Raw genomic sequence first — 26,496 nt, 5'->3', positions numbered from 1 at the left:
TTAACTTAATCAGTAGTAATAAAACTGCAAGCGCTGTACAATTTTGGAACATTCTCCATGACTGTCGACTAAGAAAGATACAAAACAACATGAAACGGGTCAGATTAGCTTTATTCGGGTCAATTTTAAATTAAACATATACAAGTATTAAACGTTAAGTCATTACATTTGCATAAATTTTTGGAACTGAAACCAGCTGAATAGACTTGAATTTTGAGTTTCAAGCTGTGACCTTATTTTAACTAATATAAATTCTACACCTATTTTGAGTATTCCTTAATTTAGTTAGTTAATTAAAGTTCCAAAATTCATTTAGAAACTGTAAACCTCTTGTTCTAAAATAGCATACTATTGCTATGATTTGTTTAATGTGTAGCTTATAATGATAACACAAAAAACATAACCCGAATCCCCATCATTTCATTATTACCTTCTATACTAGCTTATTAGATGGGTCTTTCTTTTATGATCTACTGATTACTCCTAACAAACTGCATAGACCCATATCTGACGGCGCATAATGTGAAGGCCCAATTGGCTGACTGCAGTTTGCAACTGCAAGTACATACGGTAAGTCAAATCTTTGATCACCAAATTTTGGGAGAACATAATGTTGATGTTATATAGAATACAAGATTAATGAATGAGTATATTTTCATTTTTTTAATTCTGACATAACCTGATCAGAAACATGGTCATACATATTAGCTAGCTTCGGAAAATAATCTGTTTTCATGCTTAAGAATTTGCTGAGTTTCACAAACATAAGCACACACACACACACACACACACACAGGGCCGGATTACCAGATAGGCAGAGTAGGCACCGGCCTAATTGAAACTCGGAATATGAAATTGTGTTATTTGAACTTTGTCAAAAAATTCACATTTATATAAGCGCAATGAATATTCTTAAAGTAGTTTCCTTTTTAAAGTGAAATCATTAAAAAAAATATCTGAAGTACATTTCAATGTTTTAAGCAACTTGCATATGTGGCGATTTATTGAATTATGCTTATTAATTGAATTGATGTTTATTAATTGAATTGATGCCTATTAATTCGCTAATAATCAATCTAGATTTGGAAGAATACACATTTTCTTGAAATAACTCCAATAGACATCCATACGTCTTCGAAGATTAGATGGTCAGTTTTTTTTGCGTCCTTCTTGAATTATGATTCATTGTCTTCAGTCTGCAACTGCGTGTAACCATCTTTGTTGACGGCCAACAGTCGTCTGCGTCGCCAGCAGATACAAAAGCTTGCTGCCATTACAATCACAGCAACTATTGTAGCCATGCTGATTCCGATCATCATCTTGACGTCACTGTCGTATACCCATATCACGTGAACCTATGGCGAGAAAATACTTTTGAATTTAATGATTCCCCATTCCATTAGATATTCCAATCGAATCTGTATTTGACTTCTTTGTGAAATGTACCTATGAAATAATGTCGTAGACGAGTTCAATATATGTCATATCCATTCATCACAGATAGAAAATGTATAGCGTTATTTCATCAAGACCATTTTTTCATGTTCATAATTACATTTTCTATTCCTTTATTAACGCAATACAGTGAGTGCAATAATGGAACTCAGAATCTACGATAGCTCAATTAGTGTAGCGTCGGACTCGTATCCCAAGTGTTGCGGGTTCGATATCCACCCAGATTAGCCCGGGTCGGCTGCCCCCGTGTCATTGGCAAATATACTTAGTTTCTTTATCCTTATCACGATGAAGCCAATATTGTGTTAAAAGTATCGTTAAAACCAACAAAAACAAAAGAAACTGTCGTCTGGAACTAAGTATACATTAAAAACTAAATCTATGGTCGATAACATCAACTGAGACGACTGCATAAATGTCATGTATGACACAAATAAACCAAGAAAGCGAAAATTCCAAAGGTTGCTGGAAATTTTGCAGTAGTAAACAGCTTGGAATTATTAACTATTGTGAATTTCAACCAGATTCATTGACATAATTTGTTGATAAAGCAAGATAATCTTTATCTCCATGGCAACGTCTGGGACGACTGAAAATCAAGCGTTTGCTTGTGTATAGTTACGCAAAGACGTATGGAATGCAAATATAAAGGCACAACATTTTGATACTGAAATATTTTTATAGACTTCGAATATAAACATATTTACTTAAACATGATATTTATTTGTTCAGAAAAGAAAATAAGTTGGATCAATTTGATATAAATCGTCAGACCGTTTGACGAGCCTGCGGAAGCCAGTTAGAGTACATGACACAAATTTGGAACTACGGATGATGCGTTTGCATAATTATCCTCCAAGAAACTCTAATGTTGACTGGAAAACTGACCTTCCTTTTTATATTTCTCTGTATATAAATGTTTATTTAATTTAAAGAGGATAAATTTCCACAAATTCACCCAAGAATTGAGAATTTCACAATAAAGTCGACCGCTCAGCAAGCCTAGTGGTTAGAGCGTCCGCCTCCGATGCAGAATGTCGCGGGTTCGAACCCCAGCCGAGTCATACCAAAGATTTATAAAAATGGTACTAACAGCTGCATCACTTGGCGCTCAGCATTAAGAGGTTAGTGTTAGGACTGGTCGGCCTGGTGTCAGGATAATGTGACTGGGTAGGACATCCTGCTGCATGTCTACGGCATGATGTCCCAGTGCTAGACATCACTATAAACTGTCACTGCAGACATCGTAGCGATATGACTGAAAAATTGTTACAACTACGTGAAAAATTAAAACACACACACACACACACACACACACACACACACAATTAAGTCAGTGAATAGTTTAAAACGTTAAAGGTACCTTTCATATTTCATCTTAATGTCCATTTCAGTAAGCATAGGTGGATAATATTGTCAAATAATAGATCTGTGTTACCTGATCCGATCCACTTTCCTCAGCATTTTTCCTGGTATTTGCATATTCTGTACTTGTTGCTGCAGTTGTGGTGTGTTCATTCATGTCATCGTAATATTCGTCATAATAGGAAGGTAACTGTGCAACATCTGATTCATCAGGGGTTATAGCCCTTGAACTAGAAGTACTGTATGGCGGATTTTCTGTGATTCCTACCTGGTTCAAAGCTTCACATGTTGTCTTGATTTGACACTCAGAGGTTATTGTGGGAACATCGCCAATGAACCAAACCCAGGATGGAAAACTGGAAATTAAAAATATGAATTTGATAAACTTCACGTATGCTACTGAATTCGAGTGTATTACTTTCTGTGTCTTTGATATACTGTCTTGGGGGTGGGGGCAGTTTTGGATTTCCAACCAATATTTTTTTTTTTTCTTTTGTCTCAAGAAATACAGCGTTTAAAATATATGAAGGATATACTTACTTCATGTTTTCTTTAAAAATAATTATACGTTATATTGGTCTCTTGCCAATCAAAGTGCTAACGATTAACATGCACAGTGATGGGTATATATACACGGCATGATGTATGTATGTATGTATGCATGTATGTATGTATGTATGTATGTATGTATGTATGTATGTATGTATGTATGTATGTATGTATGTGTGCTTGCGTGCGTGCGTGCGTGTGTGTATGTGTATGTGTGTGTGTGTTTGTGTGTGTGTGTAGAATTGTTACTGCTAACTACAACCTTCAAGCAAGGTAAGTACACATGTGATTATCGCCTTGAGACATTTTTAACCATTGCGATTAATTTGATGTCAGGGTCAGAAAGACAACGGTCAACCTAATTAACATATCAATGGGTGGTATCTGCAAGCGCTGTGGAGTTCGATTTCCCGTTATATTGTGTTAGTCCAAGGTAGTGACAATATATCTGTCAACAGCTGGTCAAAATTGACCTGTAAGCAATAAGATATTACCACAAGCATGATAAAAATTACAAAAAAGATACAAAGACATAAAAAGAATATTTATTCTACATAAAAACAAGATATCACATGTTCTGAATCACTAGGACGCTTTCCATTATTTTTTCTTCAAATGCTATTATTTGCAATATTATGAAAACAGTTATTTCATGTTTTTTCTTGTTTTTATTTTGTATCTTCGTTCATATTAGATGGAGTATCATTTAAATAAATTTCAAAAGTCTTCATGACATAATACTTTCTGTCAAGTAGTGATAAATTATATTCCGCAGTATTTGAAAAGTTGTAGCCAGGATTTTCTATTTTGGTAACGGCAGCCATGCTTTATAGCAGATCGACATCATTTGTAAATATGATTTTTATTAAGTTTGATAACATTCTGTTCAGTAACTTAGAGAAGTTGTTTTAAGGTTTTCGTATTTGTTTGTAACGATGGCTAGAATTGATGGCAGATCGGTATAGTTGGAATGAATTTGAAACGCTTTGATGATTTCTTTAATTCTGATCAAATTCTATTCAGCGGTTTTGCGGAAGGAATTGTTTTGAAGGCTTTTGTACTGTTTGCAAACGTGGTCGCATCTGATGGCAAGTCGGCATCATTTTTTTTCAAATTTGAACTCAAGTCATATCAGGAAAGTCTCTTAAGTGGTTTTGAGAAAAAAGTTGTTTAAAACATTTTCTATTTGTAGTACTAGCGGTCACATCTGATGGTCTATCGGCATGATTTATATAAATTTGGAAGGACTTTGTATTCGACAGACATAAAACCATACCATTAGTTCACGTGGATTCACTGCTTTAGAAATGAGATATATATCTTTATAATTAGTTAAGTAATTTTTTTGGGGGGTGTAGTGCATGATGGTGATATATAAATCTTTATTATTAGTAAAGTACTTTTGGAGGGGATGGTGTTTGATGGATACTGTAGTTTATGTATTACGATTGAAATATAAATCATAATATTTCCTCTTCTCGAGCAAATGTAACAATGACATCCACGTCTAACTTAATTAAATGAATACATCAGAACGAAGATCTGTCGAAGATAAGAGGGTTATGAGAGCTAAGTAAACATGTTGCTGAATGTGTTTGGAACGAGCTAAAAAACTGAGTGATCTCAAAACTATAGGGAGGTCAAAAGTCAAGTGAATAAATGTGGTGTTTTACATTTTCGTATTTTGCGTTAGATTTTTAAAGATAAAAATTTCCCCGGTTTCCTCACTTGCTATAATGACTATTTTAACAAGACCTTGTATATCTTAGGTATCATTCAAAGGACTTTTAATTGTCTTTATTTTGGTATATGACTGATGTGTGTAATATGGATTATGGAGTATACAGTTTGGTCTTACTTCAGCTGTGCATCAATAAAAAATGCTAGGTCGTTTTCACTTCCTGGATTTAAGAGGTAAATTTTTAAAACAAAGAGTCAGATAACTTTGTTTTTACATTTTGTATATATGGTAATTTATTCATTACACTTTCAGAAGCTAGTATTGTCTAGTCTGGCAAAATTCGTCTCCCTATTTTAATAACTACTAAATAACTACTAAAGATAGTGTACTTTAGACTAATTCAGGCTGAACTTTGAGCACAAGGGAGCAGTCACTTTTTGTTAGCTGTGTGCTTAGATCATGTAAGGTTTCCACAAGTACAATATCTAAAGAAATTTCAGCCACTGTACTTGAAAGTAACATCGATGTATACCAACATTTTCTCCACTGTGCATACTGCAAATGTAATCAACTTCCACTTACATACCGTCACTCCCTCAGAAATTCATGTCTGTAGAGCGCCCCCTGAATCGACTGTTGTGTGCAAGTGAATAATGGAGTTCGTTTGTTCATAAGATAATGCCCGAAAAGCAACAAAACATTCGACGTAATAAAGTCTTTAGTTACCATTCCACGACTCTGTTAATTGGATATAAAACTAAATGAACCACATGAAGGCGTCAAAACATACATATAACATAATTATTATTAATTTAAGTGTGAAATAGAGAGACTTACTATCGAAATAATTTTCATATTTTTTATTCATATATTTTTTACATGTGAAAAACACATTCTTACATTTATACATGTGAAAACATAAGATTTCCCATCATGCCAAGCAACGCTTGATTGTGTGCCCACAAAAATTGTACCTACAGCAACAAAAACGAGTACACTAAGCTAGCACAAATAAATAGAATCTGCCTTCGTTATCTCCCCCTAATTCATTGCCAACAGCGATTAACCCGCTGAGAATCGGAATCGCATTGTTTTCAGATAGGTTCAAAATATTTTACAAAATTACAATAATATAATATACTGCGACATATTAGGTCAATCTAATCTAACCACTTTCTTAACTCGTGTAGATTTATATGATCGGCCTGTAAAAGTGAGCCGAATTTACTAAGAAAAGAAAAAGGGGGGAGGGAGTTAGCTGTATAAAAAAATATTTTTCTTGGTTAATATCGGATATATTTTATCTTGTATTTCCAGAAACGAAGTAGTTTGATTCGTGGCTTCCCCCACTGGTTAAAATATCAATTTTGGGTACCACAGGATGAAATATATTAACGTCGAAAAAGTGTGTGATTTGGACATTTAATGTAGCTTTAACAATGTTTCAGTCATATCACTACGATGTCTGCAATGTGGCAGTTTATAGTTATGTCTAGCACTGGGGCATCATGCCGCAGACATGTAGCATGATGTCTCACCCATTCACATTGTCCTGACACCAAGCCGACGAGTCCTAACACTAATATATTAATGCTGAGCGCCTAGCGAGGCAGCTGTTAGTACCATTTTTGAAAGTCTCTGGTTTCACTCGGCCGGGGTTCGAACCCACGACGTCCCGAAAAGAAAATGTCCTCTATGTACACCATTGATGAAAAGCCTCTCCCTTTAAAAACGTATCCCAGGATAATGTGACTGGATGGGACATCAAGCTCCATGTCTGCCCCAGGGCTAGACATCACTATAAACGGTTTCAGACCGTTTGACCAGGGGTTCAGCCAAGTTTTGATTTGTTATTTAAATACGTTGTGCGTTGAATCCAGGCGAAATAATTAGGTAAACGAAAACTAAAAGAGCACGAGCTGTTATTTCAAGCATTACTGTTTCAATAAGTGCTGTTACTTTTTGTGAATTCTTTGGAAAATGAGATTAAAAATTAAGCATTCTTGCAGAAATAAACTTTGGTGGCAGAGGCATCTAGACAGAAATGAAAACACTAATTAGGGATCATTTTGATTCTCCGTATGGCCTTGAACAATATACTATCGTTTTGAAGCCTGAAAATTGGCGGCAACGTTAGTTTAATGCTGCATACTTAGAAACGTGACCAGTTACTGGATAAATTATGTAGATTGTTTTGAATAACTCATAGATTCATTTGTTTCTCTAAGATTAAATACCTGTAAAAGATTTACGTCAACTTTACCTGCTTAGCACATCGGATTGGTAAGGACAGGATTCTGTCATGCAAACGTAGTTCTTACTCATCTGCAAAGAAATAAACCATTGCTTTGCATAATACAAAGATGACCACTTCTAATTAGACAGAACTCCCTACATTGGAACTTCTGGGGGAAAAAGCAGGACGCACAAGAGATTCTAAGCAATGTTCAATCGAAATTCTTCCAAATGGATCTATTTAACGTCTTTATATACTTTCGTATAACGAATTTTCGGTTTAGTGACAAAATATAGACAGGATAAAACGATTATTTTGCTGCAACAGAAAAAATATATAACGTTAAAACGTTTTCACTGATACTTTTCAATATTTATATTACTGTTAATGATGATATTAGCTCGTTTTGTGATACGAAGGGCGACTTCTAATCGAACTCTACGTAGGTTTTATACAAAATTCAATCTCAGAAATATAGTCTCGGCCTGCAATTTGCAAAGATCAGTCCGGGCAAAAATACGGCCACTTGCGGTTTGAATACGTCAAGCTGATAGGTTTTTTTTTTTTTTTAAATCACCCGACAAAGTACTGACATCACCGAGATTGTGATGACGTCAAAAGACATTAGGCCTGGAGACTACTGAATTGTCTTTACAACATTCTTATTGGCTAATTTATAGTCCACTCTTCTTTATCTTAAACGTGTGAACAGGCTTGCATTGTCTTCATTAATAATTGTATTAACACTTGGTCAACACATGCGACGCAACCCAGCAAAATATCAAATTTGGGATGCCTCGTTTTCATTTTCCTTCACATTTTGTTGTTGTTGTTATTTCTTCTTCTGACCCTGGTTGTCATTCTATCATAAGCGATGAAAGTCCAAGATATCAGGGTGACCCAGGCTACTATCAGTATAAATAATAACCATTTTGAACTGCTCTCAAACTAGTAGTTGTTGTTACGCAATAATAATTTCATAACGCCACAGTGAATAGATAACGTGTCATCACATACAGTATCGCAAGCAATAGTTCTAGACAATTGAAACAGAATGATTTCAGCAATGTTTTAGTTGCAAATTTTCAGGAATCAAATATCAGTAAAAATCAAATGTTAGGTATTTCACTGATTGTTGAAATGAAGTCCGGTGTTATTTCAAGACCTGTATTATTATACGACTCTATACTTCGTATATCTATCCGGATAACTAACCGGATAATTCGTCCGCCAAAAACTAACCAATTCGTGAAGTAGCACTACGATTAGCTCTGAGACTCTTTCCGAGAGTCGAAGGCGCTCGCGTGACATCGGAAAGAGACGCGGATATTCCGAATTATGCTACTATATCTTACATTCGAAACAGCCTCATCTCTTTCCGATGCTAGTCTAATAGCTTTGGTTTTCAGAAAGAACCTCTGATAATCCAATCGTAAATTCTCGGATGAGTCAAGAATATACCTCTGATGTATGTCAGCCCAGCGATTTACAGAATAACCATAGGTTGTATCCGCCATAAAAGAAACCCTCGAATATTCGGACCATCTTGGCTATTTATATGATTAGATTGCATGTAGGATTGACCGAGCTGTTGCTATTGATGCATTCGCAACTTATTAGTCAGTCTTTGTCTTGTTAATACCATGTTGGTCCGAAAGATACCATTTTTACATTCAAGGTATGATCCCTAGGATTGAACTCGACGTTGCGAATGGGAGGTGATCGTAGAGATACATCCAAAAGTTGTTACGTTGCTAGGCAGGCGAAACTTAAGATAGATGGGTACAGGTTTTGAAAACAGTTCTCGATGACGTTTAACAAAATATATGTGCCTTCCGAACTTAATGCTTGACGACGGAAGAGCCCCAGTAGGCATGGGCAATTGTGCGTTTCATAAAACCACATGTTAGCACATTTTTAGGAAGTCAGGAAGAACTTTTATTTCATTCACATTTTGTTCGAATTAAAATTAAGACATATGTTAGATTGACTTTAGGAAGTTAATACAGTAGAAAACAATGGCAGTAGCGTACTAACGGGGCAGGGGAAGGAGCAGTTGCCCCGGCGTCAGAGGTCTTGGGGCGCCAAAACTGTACCCTTTGATAACAACAAAAGACTCTGTTTATACTGCATTTCATGCGAAATATTCTATGCAGCGGTTGTAATGCAAAATGAGAAGATTTTTCTCAGTGTTGGGGGGGAAAAGTAAGGAATTCTTTACTTGCAGTAATGGAGCACAAGGATGATAATGTTACAGTTCAGAATGCGGCAAGCATCAAACCCTGGCAATGCCTTCACAACAAAGATCATCTGAAGCCGCAAACACAGTCTGGTTCTCTTTACTCTATTTTTATGTATATTTCCTTCCGTGATCCATTCGACCTTCTATTGTGTTAATGTGCCAAGTCTATGCACAAGATTTAGGCGTACATGAAGTTAAAACATTCTTCCGGTAGCCATATATTCATATTCTAAAAGAGTATTAGCTGTGAGGCGCGTTCTAGGCTACATGGAAATAATTCGATGCAGTGATTCGGTATAAAAAGTGGGAAATCACCAGAAAATGGCGGACGACGCAGGCATACGCTCAAGGAAGCAAAGCAAATTAGCGTCATGTCAAAAGACATGATGGTAAAATTATTGACACAAGTTCAGTAAAAGAAAGTCCTCTGGTGAATGTTTGCTTGAAAAAAGAAACTTGTGAATGTTTCGACTAAGAAAAGGTCATCTCAGTCAAGTCGTCTGCACTGATAGTGTGCAAATGTCATCACGTGGTAATAAAAAGCACATAAACAACGACGGCTACTGTTGTATTTCTGACGCGCTTTTCCAAACATGAGCAGAATGGCCAGAGAGTGTTATGATTGGGATTATTTCACCACCCACCCCCTTTCCACTATCTGAGCAAACTAATACCACTCCCCACATCTGATGAGAATATATCAGTAAAGATAGTGGCGAGGAAATTCAACTGACATTGGTTTACAAAGTCTGTCGGAAGCCCTTCAAAATTACGCGTTAAGAGGAGTAATCAGTCAGTAAAATAATAACGCAAGTCCCATCTCCAGTACATACATTCCATATCCGACAATTTATTCATCATGACGTCATACTGAATAAAGCGAACTTTGTCAGCGAGAAGTGTTAAACTGTAAGCTCCTTCTAAATACATCCTTGAAAAGAGAGCACCGTTTGTAACTGAATCTCGACTGCCAAAAAGTATACAGGATGATGGGGGAACAGTGACTTTTCCCCATTATACCAAAACGAAATACTACAATAGAGTACTCATGGCTATCTTTTGCTGTACGGTTGGTACAGCAGTGGCCGTACCACCTTTAAAGTAAAAGCTGACATTTAAATAAACGAAATGAAAATGGATGCTTGTTACAACATTAGATCAGAGTTTTTCTTTTTTTTCTTCGTCTGATATTATTAGTTTGAACTTTATTTATTGTTGTATACAAATGACTTGAAAATTCCATAAAAATAATTAAATAATAAAAACAACAAAAAAGGAAGAAGAAACAAAAATACAACAAAACAATGTCCGGGATTGCAGTTCTGAATGTATATGAGACTTGAAGGAACCAGTTTATCAAGTCACTGTAATATACGTTTCATTTTCAAAGACAAAAAATGTGGACATTTTACGTAAAACGTGACCACTCTGTTTGGCGACTTGCCTCCATGGTAACATTTCAATATATTGTCTGTGATACGATTTTCTTTTTATCCCATACGGTATTAATATTACAGAGGGAGAATGATAACGATAATATCATACAAGTATTAGAAACTAAAATTCCATACGCGCATACATTTAGCAAAACTCGATGTAGTCATTTTCAAGAGCGCTCCAGGGAACGAAAACACTTCAGTGGGGGAACGCTTTATCTCTCAATAAACGAGGCAGACAGTTGTATGAATGGTGCAGATGATTATGACATATAGTCAAGAATTTCTCCATTATAACTAAACCAAAGTAAGTATTATGACAGATTGGATTTAGTAATGCCACAACGTAAGTGGAAGGAAATTACATTCCATAATTCCACATGGCATAAGAAACTTTCAAGAGGATAAACAGATTTCAATAGGGGATCGTCTTTTAGTATTAACGACATAGACGGTTAATAAAGCTATAACAAATGTTGTCTTCTTTAATCATTTGCATGAGCAAAATTAGCTCTTGAATCTTTGCCAGCAATGCTTTCCGATCTCAAGATTTCATAGTAAAGTGGGTCTAGTAACTTTTAATTGGTTGAAAGCTTACCTCGTATTTCGAAGTTTGGCAAATATTGTCGGCGGTGGAATCTCTAACATTCTGAAATAAACAAATAAATCTCTTTAATTTCTACTTCTTTCAGTTTGTGTGTGGATATGTGGATGTGTTCTGTACACTAGCTGTTCATACTTGCGTCAGCAATGCGATCACTGAGTGACAAATACATTGCATTTTTACAGTGGTGATACAGTGTGTAAGGCTCGAAACCATATGGGTAACTGTCGCTTATCCTTGGGCAACCGTCTCTCGTCTTTTAATCAGTCGGCATCAGTCGAAATACACTATGTGTTTTCCGTCCCGTTGAGAAAGAAACTTTGGATATATTACATCGAAAATGAGAGCCATATTCTGAAATGCTTTCGTTCACATAGGTCAATATGGCGGCGGATAAATACTCCGCCAGAGAAGATCACCAAAAACACCAAATTGATGTTTATTCCTACAACTACTTCCGAACTTATTTCACAACTTGACGGTTATGGCCGAGCGCTGTTTCGATGGAGTCAGCAAGAGACCTGACTTGACGGAAATGGCCGAAAGATGTTCCGATGAGCACTGACTGATATTATTGTCGGGTTTGACAGAAATGTTAGAGTGGCACTTAATTGCTTTGAAAACTTTTATTCTGCTTGCCTTAGCATGGTATAATCTTTAAGTACCTATGCATTAAAGCACCAACCCAACCTAGGTCGTTTTCTTTAATTATCTACGCATTAACGTGCCAGCCCAACACAAACCTATGTTACCATTGAATGAACTGATTTAAAGCGTACGAGTTCGTCTGTCTCAAGCTTTTTACTGAATTCATTAAGAGAAAAGTAACGAGTCAAAATGATGTACAAATATATCTGTATTTAATATTTCGCATAAAATGGTTCCTAAATATGGGCCAAGCATCCACACGTTAAGGAAATAAAAACAGTCACATGTATACATAACAAACATTAAGCTACGTGTATGTGTTATAATAATCGAGGAAGAAGACGTCACATATTTTAGAACCTGAAAAGAAGACAAGTAACCTACAAAATGTTAGAAAGAAATACATAATTGATCCCTATAAACGTACGCAATGAATGATCCCCATAGATGTGCACTAAATGAACTCTTCTGGTGCTTTTCTTATCATATAATTTGTGTGTTTCTTTAGCATGCTTTAGTGTTTCATTTTAGGATCATAAGTAAATGCTTGTCACATATTATACTTACGAGCCAATTTTAATAAAAATCATATTTGATAGCCTTGCTAAGTAGAACATGCAAATCTTACAATCTTTTACAAATTTCTTCTAGGACTGAACACCTAAAGGAGGATGTCCAGCTAGATTACAGGGGTGGTCAAACTATGGCCCGCCAAGGGCTTTCATGCGGCCCGCCAAGGGCGTTCATGCGGCCTAGGAACAAGTCATTATTCACACTGACTCTGTTTATGTTACTCTGTTTATCAAAATAAATGTGCTTCTTTTGAAGTTTAAGTTTAAGTTTTCAAATATTAACAACATATTAACAACTGAAAATAAATTTCAAATTTCAAATATTAATTATTTTACTTAATGAACTATGCGGCCCGCGACAAGGTGTAAATTTGTGTATGCGGCACTTGCACTGGAAAGTTTGTCCACCTCTGATCTAGAACGAGCCTCGATTCGGGCGACTCGGACCATATGCTTATGTGTCAATATTGTGGTTGTTTCTGAATGATATTGCACGTGTAATAGTGAAACTATGAAATAAGCTTATAACACTTTCAATCATTTACCGCTTTTTATAAAATATTAATTCTTATAATATATTCTTGCAGATCTGTAACACATTTGTCTTGTATGTCAGATACTGTCACGAGTGTATAGTTGATATGTCATAGTTTCGATCATAGAAAGACATCAACCGACTATGCTCGTTGACCCTATCCATCATAATATATCGCCCTGTTAAATTATAAACGTCAACATTACTATACACAATTGTACTAAGGTATTTCAAGACGTGTTTCTTTGTATTCGTACAAGTCGTACATTTGGTAGTAAGAGTAATACACGCTATGTTAAGTTACGTGTACTAGAGTCGTCACTTTGTCGGTCTAACAAAGTGTGCAATATCAAGATTTGCTTTTACAATTTTTTTTATAATTTTAATGTTTATTTTTCTATAGGCTTTATGAAAATGTTTATTTTTAAATAAAATATGAACTTCTTGAAATGGTTCAGTGAGAATGCAACAACCGAATAAATTAAAAATGGAACAGCAAAAATGCAAACACTGAACAAATTCGAAATATTATCCGGAATAATTAAGAGTCAAACCTAAAGAAAAAATAAAAATGAAAATAACTATATTTCATTACAGTGATATCTTATGTATGACAAACGCGAATTACTTTTCATGCATGCTGTCGGTGCTATACTACCCACCATCACGATGTAGAAAACCCACTGTATATACTCTCGTATAAGAAGAGTAAAAATGCAGATTGCACAGACCAAGATCTGCTGGAACACCATAAACAGATCATGGTATATGCATTTTGTTTGGATTAATTCGTAGAACAAACAACAAAGACCCTTCTCTGTCCGCGCATTATGCAACGGCAGATCAAAGTCGATAGTGTTTGCAGCTGGATTCTACTTATAAGTGAGTATATACGGTAATCATCGCGTTTCATTGTGCACCCTTATATACCAGGACATTGCGAAATGGTGGTTAGCTGTATGGAGAGAATGCAGTGCAAATCACGACATCTGATACGACCCCCACTACAAAAGTATCAATAGAATTGTAATCTTGTTTGAGATAACGCTTACCTCTCTTAGTTCTCTTGATAGATCCGCCAGTGAGATGTGAAGCGTTGCTACAACTCTCTTGTAACATTCCGCCCCAGGAATTTTCACCTTCTTTAGTTGGCAGAGAAGATCAATACTCTCGGCCGTGAAGCGCATAGTCTAAAAAACCAAAGTCATTGTCAGTGGTTAAAAACTTAACATTGTTTTATAATTAGTCAGCATGTTTACTTCTGTACAAATATAGCCCTTCACCCTCCCAGTGAATCAGCAATTCCTTCATTTCAAATATTCATATATGTGACAGATTCAAAAATAAATCTAGGGGAACAAAATCTTACTTATGTTCTTGATATATCTATTACTGGTCGTGAAATTTCTAAAATATGAATTTCCGGACCAATTTTGCTTGAACTGTCGGCCATTCGATCGTTAGACCTTCTAATAACCGCTCAAATCAGCTTTTCTATAAATTGGTATTTATTTCGAGTGAAACATCCAGTAAAAATATAGTGCTATTCTTAATTTATACTTGCAGCACGACATCGCTGTTGTGTTTATTTATAACACACTTGTACAAATATTGGATTGACTGTGAAGGTCATTGGTTGCAACTAACTAAGATTAAAGCCTAAAATGCGGGAGGTCGTGGGTTCGATCCCTGGCCGAGTCATACCAAAGATTTACAAAAATGGTACTAACAGCTGCCTCGCTTGGCGCTCAGCATCAAGAGGTTAGTGTTAGGACTGGTCGGCCTGGTGTCAGGATAATGTGACTGGGTGGGACATCACGCTACATGCCTGCGGCATGATGCCCCAGTGTTAGACATCACTATAAACTGCCACGTTGCAGACATCGTAGCGATATGACTGAAAAATTGTTAAAGCTACATTAAAAATCCAAATCACGTCAGATCACATGATTAAAGCCAACATAAGGCGTCCTGCTTTCTCCCAGTTCATGAAATTATTAAGTTGGTTTTATCCGCATCAAATCAGTTTAGCTCTTCGATCGATCACTGTGTAGTTTCCTTTATACACACACTAAAGCATACGAATGTTGAGCGGTTGATAACAATTTGTAATATGAATACACAGAACTGTTCAAGTCACATATTGTTTGATGATATGCTTTGCAAACCCGTTGAGGAGAACTGATGGGGGAGCGGGTGATTGCATGGCTAACCTAGGGTGCCTGCTGCAGGCAGCTGTTATAAGGCCGCTCCTATTGGGTTGGCCGGTAAATAATAAAATTTCTGTCTGTCAACTGCATACTCAATAACATTATTCATGTAACAGTGACTCAGTTCTGACAAGAGATAGTTTGGAAATTTATCGCACACACACACACACACACACACACACACACACACTGAACTGCAGTCATTGTTTGGTAGCGTCATATTTTCGCTATGCATGATGGGTAAGAAGTACAAAAGTTATTGAACATTTTTTTAAAGATGGTGTTTGATAGTTATCAGCGGTCTCACAAGAAGTTATATACAGTATTCATTGAAAACATTTTATGTGTTTAACTTTGAAAAGTACTCATTTTGCTGATAATAACTCTGCAAGACTTCTTTTAAAATACATAGAACACTAACTCTGGTTCGCATGTTTGAGGGCTAGAGACAGGGTTTCCTAATGGCAGGTTTATCAATCTCATCAGAAAGATTAACATTGTTTTCATTACTGTTGCACGTAACAAAATCCTCCAAACGTATAAATACTGTTTGTGAAAAAAATATTAAAACAATTGTCCTCTCATGCAAACATATGTCACAGCTGTCGACGCCTTTTGTTACGCGCGTAAAACCAATGTTTATACACATGTAACAATACTGATTATATAGTAAGTCTGTCTGTAGGAACCTATGTTTTACCGATGTGACAAAAAAGTATTACATTTGTGATTGTACAGATGTAACCATATTCCTTTGTCATTTACGAGGTGCCTCAAAATATGAAACGCGGTCTTCCAACCACGTCCCCTTTATCTCTTTACATGTATGGTATTTTTTTAAAATATTATTTCTCACTAAAATATGTTAGGTTTGAAGGAAACAGTGTTTTTCACTCGTCAACAAAATATTTTCACATTTGCAGTTCATTGTACTTTTGTCCAAATCTTTTCCTGATATGTAGATTTTTAAATTTTTAAGAAAACAATATTTGCAGGAATTTTCACATTTGACTGCACTACGATAGTTTAAGACTAGCTTGATACTTTGGTCTCCTGTACTGCCCTCAGTAGATAGCTAGGATGAGTCTGTGTACAGCACCAGACTGGGCGGACTTTTGCCTTTTCCTTTGTGGTTGTGTCCAGGGCCGTAGAGAACGATCACGGGTCCTGGGGTAAGATACACACAGGCCTCTCCTAGTCCTTGTTCAAATTAAATTTCTCTTTTAAAAAAAATAAAAAGTGTTGTTCGGCCCGGGCCACCTTACGGGCTTGGACCCCGGGGATATATTCTCGGTTGCCCTCCCCCCGTCGGCCCTGGTTGTGTCCATTAGCAAAATACATAACCCTGCATATTGCAAACTGACTAGCTGTAAATGAATACTACCGTTCTCTGGGATCAACTGGGAGATGACTTTCGATGGACTGGCACCCAATCAGTCATACAATCTCAGTCCGGCCTTACGAGCCAGTTGCGAACAGTGAGCGAGACTTTACACTTACTTTTGGGTAACTAACATGACTGACCATTGAATTTCGTCAACAACAACAAAAAAATGAAAATATTAATGTTGTCGTAAACTGTACAGTTTATTGATTATTTTCAAAGTTATTTGAGCCCTGTCATTATAATTAAATTCGATTCAGTGAACGTTTGGGGAAAACACGATGATTTTTTTACTTTTCTGCGTGCAACTTATTTTATTTTAGGAACAATTTAATGAATTTCGTGCCTTTTTGTAAATAGAAATACAGAGATGTATTCATTAGACTCCGATTGGTGGACGATCTTAGTAAGTCGCAACATGGCACATCTGTTACAATACATGTACGCGTAGTCATCATATAGATTATCTTAACGTATGATATCATTCTGGGTTTCTTACTGCGGATAAAAGTGCCATCTGTGTTCGATCGATCCTACAGCTCGTGCTACACTCGCGAGTCATGTTGCTCATCAAAAGCCACACCATTAATTCGAGAACCCGACACGAGTGTTTGTTGGAGACTATTTACTGAACCAACGTTGTGTTTGCAGATGGTGGGGGTACATTTGCTTTCATTAACCCAAGTATTGTTAAAAGTCCTAGTTATTTGTTTTATCAGTTTGTATGAAGCATGTATTTATTGTCTAAATATGTAACATAGCTCAAACGCAATTGGAATATTGCTCGGCCATTCTCAACAAGCTGAGAAAGAATATCAGATGTGGCTGTAGGAATAAACATGAATTGTATTGGTTTTGCGATTTGGCTTTGGCATCACGTTTATTGTGGTTGTCCGTCATCCACCGTATTAGGCCATGCAAACACAAGAGTTCTGATTTTTTTTTCTTTTTAATAGAAGCGAATCATGTCAGAGGTATCTTTCTCAACTTGATGGAACTGGCAGGGAATGCTCCAACTGAAGTTACAAATTGGCACACAAGTAATACAAATTATGACACCAATAGGAAACGTTCCACTTCATGGTTGTTGTTGTTTTGGATTTAACGCTATTTCTCAGCTCAAGATAGGCTATACATGGCGGTCAGTATAACTGGTGTAGGAATTACCGTTGTTTCCCTGTAAGAACCATCGTCACACGGGAAGCTACTGGAAAGCTTTCTCACATACTCACATTGGCCAAGACCGAGACTCGAACCCACACGGACAGAGGTCAGATGATAGTGATCCGTAAATGCAAGCGCTATAGACCACTCGGCTGCGTGGGGATCGTTACTGCTTGGAGACATACATTTTGGATTTTTTCATAGTTTCTTTTCAAAGTCTACTTCCTTGCGTATACTCGGGCACGACACTAGTGGGTTATTCTTGTCGGAACTGCTGAAGGAAGACGAACTACTTGTGACAACACGTTTTAGAACATTTAAAATGTGTATAAAACTTGATATTTGCCGTTTGTTTTCCTTTTTAGCACTCCTGTAAAGGATAGTTTCTCACCTTCTTCTCCAAGGACGACGACTTCCACAATACATAGGATATCGTTATATTTTGAAGCTCTTCGCCTGTGAAAATTACTGCTAGGTTGTACCGTAACATTGCTTAGTTCGTTAGTCCGTACCGTAACATAGCTTAGTCCTTTAGGCCGTACTGTAACATTGCTTAGTCTATTAGGCCATACCGTAACATTACTTAGTCCATTAGGCTGTACCGGAACATTTCTTAGTCCATTAGTCCGTATCGTAATATTGCTTAGTCCAGTAGGCCGTACTGTAACATTGCCGAGTCTATTAGGCCGTACTATAACATTACTTAGTCTATTAGGTCGTATCGTAACATTGCTTAGTCCATTAAGCCGTACTGTACCATTGCTGAGTCTATTAGGCCGTACCGTAACATTGCTTAGTCCATTAGGCCGTACTATAACATTACTTAGTCTATTAGGTCGTATCGTAACATTGCTTAGTCCATTAGGCCGTACTGTACCATTGCTGAGTCTATTAGGCCGTACCGTAACATTGCTTAGTCCATTAGGCCGTACTGTACCATTGCTGAGTCTATTAGGCCGTACCGTAACATTGCTTAGCCCATTAGGCCGTACTGTACCATTGCTGAGTCTATTAGGCCGTACCGTAACATTGCTTAGTCCATTAGGCCGTCCTGTACCATTGCTGAGTCTATTAGGCCGTACTGTACCATTGCTGAGTCTATTAGGCCGTACTGTACCATTGCTGAGTCTATTAGGCCGTACCGTAACATTGCTTAGTCCATTAGGCCGTATCGCAGCATTGCTTAGTTCGTTTCAACTACGAGGCAAGTGGTCAGCTGGCTGCAAGTGACTCGAAGTTTTACTTGATTTATGCACGTTTTGAGATTTTGATAAGAATTGATTTCATAGTAAAATGAAAACCTGAGCGTGTTACCATTATATCCTGAAAAAAACCTATTAGTTTACGTAATGAAGAAATTATGGTGCTCTTCCCATAGGTCATAAAATAGGTCCCACAGACTTTTCAGCCCTATTAATTGGGTTCTCGTGTTATTCCTTTATTTGAACTCATCGCGATTGCAAAAGCGTCCATCCTTTTTTGACTTCGGGCCAAAACAGATAAAATGTTTAAGGTTAGGGGCCGCAAAAGCAAGAACAGTTTTAATAATAAATACCAAAGTCCAACACAATTATGATTACAATCATAAAGTTAAATAAGTTTTTCATATATTGTGGTAGATACATAACACATAATTATAAATGGATTTAGAATAAAATCGAAAGAAGTTTTGATTAAAATGCATATTTTCAAAATAATTGCCTTCATCGCTGCGGGCCGCACAATGTGAAGGGCTGGTCCGCGGTCTGACACGCTTGATATACTGTCTGATTTTTATTGTGTACGATTTAAAAACAAACTTTATCGTTACAATAAATCGACAAACCAAATTATCTTGGTGACGTTTCATTTATATACTTCATGGCTACTCTCATCGGTCAGCCGATAAAGACGCTGATGTTTTATACGGAGCAGTTGATTGCTTTTTTTACCGTATAATTCCATTCACTTGCCATATTCATTTAAGGCACTACTTTATATTAGAGTTCGTTTTCCTTTAAAGAAAACCCCACTGCGAGAAGCATTAAAATGCCTGTAACTTAATGCATGACAATAATTAAATGTAAACCTTCGTGGCTGGCATGATCAAATGTTTATAACTTTGACAAAATCTTGTATAACCAGTCTAAGACTTTTACTTTCGGTTATTAATTTTGCCCTTTTGTGTGTGTCTCTTGAAAGCATAAACTTACCGAATAGAGTGAGCAGTTGCTATAGTTTTCCGTCACTGCACCGAGGCACTGTTCCATGCCGGGTTTGCAAATGGCTTCTGAAATGACGGAGTTCATAACCATATCTACTCTTTCCATTATCAATGTGTCCCAATAGTCGAAACGGTTTCTAAGACACCAGTCACCGGGTCTACAGTCCAAAAGAAGACCGTCCAGAACTGTGTCAGAGAAAAGCAGCGAGTACAAGTCAAAGAACGATACATCAGTCAGCTCCTCCGGGATGGCACAGAAGTTTTGAAGAATAGGATCAAGCAAGCACATTTCCTCTTCTGACGAAAGAGTGGTCACTGTTGTATAATCGGTATGAGGTTGCTGTGTCTCTGACTTGCTTATAGTTGACGTGAAATCCGCTACAGATGAAACACTTGTGGAAGGATAACTAGCAGATTGTTGGGGCGAATTTGTTTCTGTGGTGACAGGTACTGTTGCAGTTATGGTTGAGTTTTCTCCCCCAAATAAACTGCTAAAGAAAGCATTAAACAGCTTACTCAAACCACTTTCATCGTCTTCGTCTTCTCTTTTAATCCTATTTTGAGTATAACCAAAGCAAAAGACGCATTCTGTTAAAATAAAGATGACCAAAATGAACACTTTGGCGAAGGCCATAATTGAAGCTTAAGTAAGAAGCGATTTCAACGAGAGACTAGATATAAAAGATCACAGGAACAGCAAAGAAATGATCTTGCATATTTCAGCTCTGCGTAAATGATTGATTTTTGGCCTCAAACCGAGTGTTTTAAACATTCATTTGAGGGAAGTCAATATCTACCATGGGTAACATCTGGTATACTATTGATTTGGACATGCAAGATTAAGGTAAACAAACACACACTATCTACTCATGGCTGTATTAAAAAAAAAAAAAAACAGATTCTATAAAGAGGCAAAAATCTGTAACTAAATGATTTAGGCATGGACATACATGCATGCATACATACATACATACATACATACATACATACATACATTGCCATTTCAACGAATTATTTTAAGTGTCTTCGTCAAAAAATTGTTTATGAAAAGTGCATATAATTACCTTAAGGTAGTAAAATATTTATGATATCTTTGATATATCTGGGTGCATGTATCGCGTCGAGCTTGATAGCATAATGATATTTGACCTCATGCAAGTGGATTAATGAGATATATCCTAATACAAAAGCCAACTTGTTGTGGTTCTTTTGCTTTGATTTCATCCATCTACACATATTGAATTGCATTCAAACGCGATTGTTTGACGCAACCGTTACGCGAACGAAGTTAGGTTACGTCATTATTGACAGCAAGCAGACCCCTTCAGAGGCTGAGAGAGAGGTCAGGGCCACTTGAAGAGTTTGAGGCCCATAGGCCATGTTTATATTGAAATTTGATAATGAATCAAATACCAAAGCAAACGCATATAATTTACTATATACATATTTAAAAGACAACTAAGTACAGAACAAGAGTATTTAAGAGATCTAAAAATAACTGGTAAAATCCGAGTCCCTTAGGGACTCGGGCCCGAGCAATATGCCGCCCTCTCCCCGATTTTGCGTGGCAGCAAGGAATCTAAATCTGTATCAAATACACATACTACAATGTGTCGGATCAGCATAGGGGAAATAAATCCTTTATCATGAACTGTATAACGATAGATATATGATAATATACCAATATCGACTTGTGTCTTCGCCTTTGCGTGACAATGTGATAACGTCACAGGCGCACATATTACAGGATTAATTACACAGGTGCGCATATTACAGGAATAATTACACAGGTGCACATATTACAGGAATAATTACACTGACGGACATATCAAAAGAATAATTATACAAGATCACACATTTCAGTTCAGAGGCGCACGTATTACAAAAATAATTACACATGCGCATACATTGAAGTAATAATTGCACAGGCGCACATCTTCTGTTACTGTGTTAGAATATAAAGCCGTGTTCGTTCTTTTGCTTTCAATTATATTATACTTTGGGTTCTGCCATTGTGACAAGACATGCTCTAGAGCAGGGATCTGTCTCAAACTCAAAGCATTTTCGATGGCCCAAGGGCCGCACCACCTTTGTCATCTCTCATGACACCTTGTGACGCCAATCATTTTGCGGGCCACAGGATACTGCTTGGCAGGCCGCGTGTTTGAGACCCCTGCTCTAGAGAATAGGGAGTAAACATAAATACCGCGCCACCATTCCATCAATGGGTTGATATACCTGAGCATTTGGTTTAGCTGCTTGACAGTAAGAGTTATAAAAACAAAATACACAATAAATAAGCGACTCTGCTACTTGTCGATTTACAATCCAATTTGTATATTATCCCTCCGCCAACCAACCCTGAGGTCACGACTGTATGTTAAGAGTAACAAATTAGTTCCAAACATGTGGCCCCATTACTTTGTTAATTTTCATGACTTACTGGAGCAAATCCAATATGTGTCTTGGAAGTAAGTTTAAACTAAGCACGATTCTTTGAAAAAATGTCCTAACCATTTATTTTTTTTTTGTTGTTGCAAAGAGTAACATTTATTAAACTTATTATTGTCAAGTCTTCATTTTCGGAGGTGCTTAATTTTACAAATTGGAAAGCCATTTAGTTTCAGAAGTAAGTAAATCTTGCTTGTAGTTCGCAATCCGATAATGTCTAAATATAATTGATCGGTTAAAAAAATCAAAAACAGACAAAACAATTATAAAATTACAATAACCAAACAACCCCACAATAACAAAACCCCCAAAATAAAACAAAATAAGGAACTTGTAAAATTTGCAATAATAATACATGCGTGACTCAGGCCTTCGAGACAATATTTACCGGAGTTACAGACACCGGTCATGTTCTCAGTGGGAGATAATGGCTGTTTTTCCAGTGAAAACACACAAGAACCAATAAATTTCGAGTGACATGTGAAGTCAACCGAATCAGCCTCGGCCAGAGAAAAGCCTCTGATATGTCAGGCAGATTGGTAATTCGATGGTGATAAATATGACAATACTGAAGAGTTTATATTGGGACCAAGCATGTATTTCCAAATATACCAGGTGTTACAGTCATCGAGGTTTCGATTATCGAAGGTTTGGGGCATGGTTGTCAACGCATTACTGTGTAATCGTTGTCTATTAATCTATTATGGTTCTGTGAAAAAGCTTGTCAGTAGCTTCCCTTGGGTCAGTGGCTCCTCCAGAAGACTCACCGAGTTCTTTATCCACCAAATATACTGTACACCATGTAGTCTCTCATGTGCTGAAAAATGGCGTTAACCCCATACTCCTACATTAAACCATGCGCATTGATGGGCAGGGATACTCACACAAAAAGTATTCATCCGATATTAGATTTTTGCTGCTATATACACTGTATGATTGGTCGATGCTGTAAGCCTTTTGATTGGTATTAATATGGAACAGTGATATCCCTGATTTTTGCCGCCTGAAAAAAGTTTTGTTTATGCAGTTGTGTGCTATATAGAAACATAAAATATTTATATCAAAAAACGTAACAAACATTCGAGAAAAAAAAACAACAACCCAGAAACAACACTGAACTCAAAATATACCATAAATGTCGTAATGCCCTTGAGAGACTTTGACGTGTACCTGTAACTTTCAAACGTGGGAGGTACGCCCTCTTTTATTACAGTTTATTTGGTTTTGCAAATATGTCAATAAAAGAAAAACCTCAGTTTACACTCACTCGCTAACTTACTTGCAGTTTGGCTGTGTATTCACTTCATTTCCCGCTTAGAAAGGAACGCCTCAAAACTACGTAAGCCATAACTCATCCAACATTATTTTGCAGCCAGAGTACAGCTCCTTACTTTGAAAAAGCGACTTCAGATTGCGACAGTCTTATTTAAATCATTTAATACAGCGTCAGTCTAATTTAAATTTGCCGTTTGTGAGCAATCTGATGGAAATATAATTTAAATCATATCTTAACTCTGTAAGGGTTTAAAACTGTCGAACTAGGAGCCAAGTTCGCATTACACAGAGCTATAGTAATCCCTTGAGGAAACAATAATTATTTTTCCTGCCTTGAGGAAACAATAATTATTTTTCCTGAAGCAAAATATATGCTTTCTCCTGTGTCTTCTTTCGATTGTCAACATCAAGGTTCCGTAGAATACAAAGTAAAAAAATTAAAAGGTACTTAACAGTATTGGGAATTAAATCCCAAACAATCATAAAATTGATATCACAAGTACAGTATTATACAGTTCCTAGCTAAGGTTTCGAATGAATTCCACTCTTAAATATACTGATGTGCCTCGAAGAAGCTGTTATACTAACAGTCTTGAAGTATCAGTGATATAATCCAGAATGTCCTTGAATGAATTCACAATAATATCAAAATATTGTTTTAGTCCAAAAGACACTAAGCACTTTATAATTCCCCCAAAAATTTGAATTAATAATTCTCTCAAACTATGTTGTTGTTGTAGGATTCAACGCCATTTTTCAGCACACGACATGCTATACATGGCGGCCAGTATTAATGTTGGATGAAGAATCCGGGAAAACCCCAGAAAGAAACACCGTATCACGAGAAGCTACTGGCAAGCTTTCTCACATATCCACATTGGCCTAATCCGAGACTCGAATCCACGCAGACAGAGGTAAGATGCCAGTGATCCGTAACGGAGAGCGCTTTACACCACTCGGCCATTCGGAGCCCCCCTCTCACGCTTTAACTGAACACATTTAAAATGGATTCCACGTCACTGACCTTAGGATAGATATTATTAAGCTTGATGAAAAGAACCTTATATAGGAACTAAGACACAATAAGATAACCAGGATGTGGGTCATTTTCCCCATCAAATTGGTAAACAAGTTCACTTCTAGAACATTCTCAAATTATATTTTTTAAAAACAAAGACCTTGAGCCAAACATCAGTAAACAACATAGCATAACTCACAAACAAGACCAAATGCATGTACATATTCTAGATCCTTCTAAGGCCCAAAGGCCATGTCAAAATGTTTACATTATCTTAAAGTACAGTCTACAATACGATCATGAACAAACGTTAGCTATGTAATATGTTATTTACAAACGACCCTTACAGTCTACAGTCATGGACAAAGGTTAAACACAACATCGATATATATAACGGTATTTGAGCCATGGACCTAACTAGCACAGGCAATGGAAACGGTAAATATGAAAGGATACGAGCGACCTGAAGCATGTGAAACTTTACGATAAGCATCTGTTGTTGAATGGCCATACAGATGGAAATGTTATAAAGGGGTGGGGGATAGGAATGTTTTCAAAGTTTTAGTTTGAAAGCATATATATATATATATATATATATATATATATATATATATATATATATATATATATATATATATATATATATATATATATATATATATAATTGTTTATAATTGATATAAATTTACCTACAAATCTAGAAAACCACCTCCCAAATCAGAAATGTTTCCCATCAAACTCATTTACTTTACAATTATAACTGAGCAATTTTGTGATGAACTTTTACAAATATTTTAAAAACTCCAACCGCAGAAAATTATTACTACTCAAACAATTTCGAAGAAAGTTTCGGCATGAATGTTTTTTGACAAATATAAAGAACAACGATTTAGAGAGCAAAGGGATGGATCAGTGGTATGTGAAAATTGTTTTAGGAGATTTTTGATAAATACTATTTTATTTAAAATTTCGAATGAAGAAGTAAGTGTCAGTTTCACCTTAATGGAATATATACCCCTGATACAGTGGCGTAGCCACCACCCAAGCATCGTCGCATTGGCCAGGGGGAGTGGGCACAATCACTTTCTATGCTGCTGCATTATTTTCAACTTATTTATAACATGTATTAACTTAAACAGCACCATTAATATATATATATATATATATATATATATATATATATATATATATATATATATATATATATATATATATATATATATATATATATATATATATATATATATATATATATATATATATATTTATGCCGAATTACATCAAGTAATATATAGCCATGGCCAGGAGAAGCTTTAGAAAGATTTTGGCATGTTTAAAGTTTGAACAATCAAAATATGATTTTTGAAAGAAGGATGATGGATATGTGGCATGTGTCTATCAGAGCCTACATACGTAATATTTACTGCATTTTTGTATATAAAAAATGCATCAAATTCGTTATAAAGAA

The 26,496-nt window shown here is 36.4% G+C and overlaps 1 protein-coding gene across 2 annotated transcripts; it reads right to left on the bottom strand.

Annotated features, from left to right (window-relative positions):
• Positions 1-93: 93 nt before the first annotated feature.
• On the bottom strand, positions 94-21,027 carry LOC149776412 (uncharacterized). 2 transcript variants are annotated; one of them, XM_089940821.1, is made up of 6 exons: positions 20,274-21,027; positions 14,376-14,513; positions 11,563-11,613; positions 7,314-7,375; positions 2,894-3,176; positions 94-1,355 (listed from the first exon to the last, which is right to left on the bottom strand). In XM_089940821.1, exons 1-6 carry the CDS (start codon positions 20,916-20,918, stop codon positions 1,176-1,178), a joined length of 1,359 nt encoding a protein of 452 aa, XP_089796947.1. In that variant the 5' UTR covers positions 20,919-21,027; the 3' UTR covers positions 94-1,175. The 2 variants fall into 2 exon arrangements, with proteins under 2 accessions (XP_089796947.1, XP_089796948.1); XM_089940822.1 differs by having other exon boundaries at positions 3,089-3,176.
• Positions 21,028-26,496: the final 5,469 nt, after the last annotated feature.

The sequence above is a fragment of the Sinohyriopsis cumingii genome, chromosome 18, assembly GCF_028554795.1.
Source record: "Sinohyriopsis cumingii isolate HCF-2022 chromosome 18, ASM2855479v2, whole genome shotgun sequence".
Lineage (NCBI taxonomy): Eukaryota > Metazoa > Mollusca > Bivalvia > Unionida > Unionidae > Sinohyriopsis > Sinohyriopsis cumingii.
This window is presented reverse-complemented; position numbering and strand designations above follow the sequence as displayed.

What these genes read in the sequence shown, in the direction of transcription:
- LOC149776412 (XM_089940821.1), bottom strand. Translation starts at nt 20,918, where the DNA reads ATGGCCTTCGCCAAAGTGTTCATTTTGGTCATCTTTATTTTAACAGAA. An exon ending in TATCAAGAGAACTAAGAGAG is followed by an intron (nt 11,614 to 14,375) that starts GTAAGCGTTATC and finishes TGTTTATTTCAG; the next exon opens with AATGTTAGAGATTCCACCGC. An exon ending in CAATCCGATGTGCTAAGCAG is followed by an intron (nt 3,177 to 7,313) that starts GTAAAGTTGACG and finishes TTTAATTTCCAG; the next exon opens with TTTTCCATCCTGGGTTTGGT.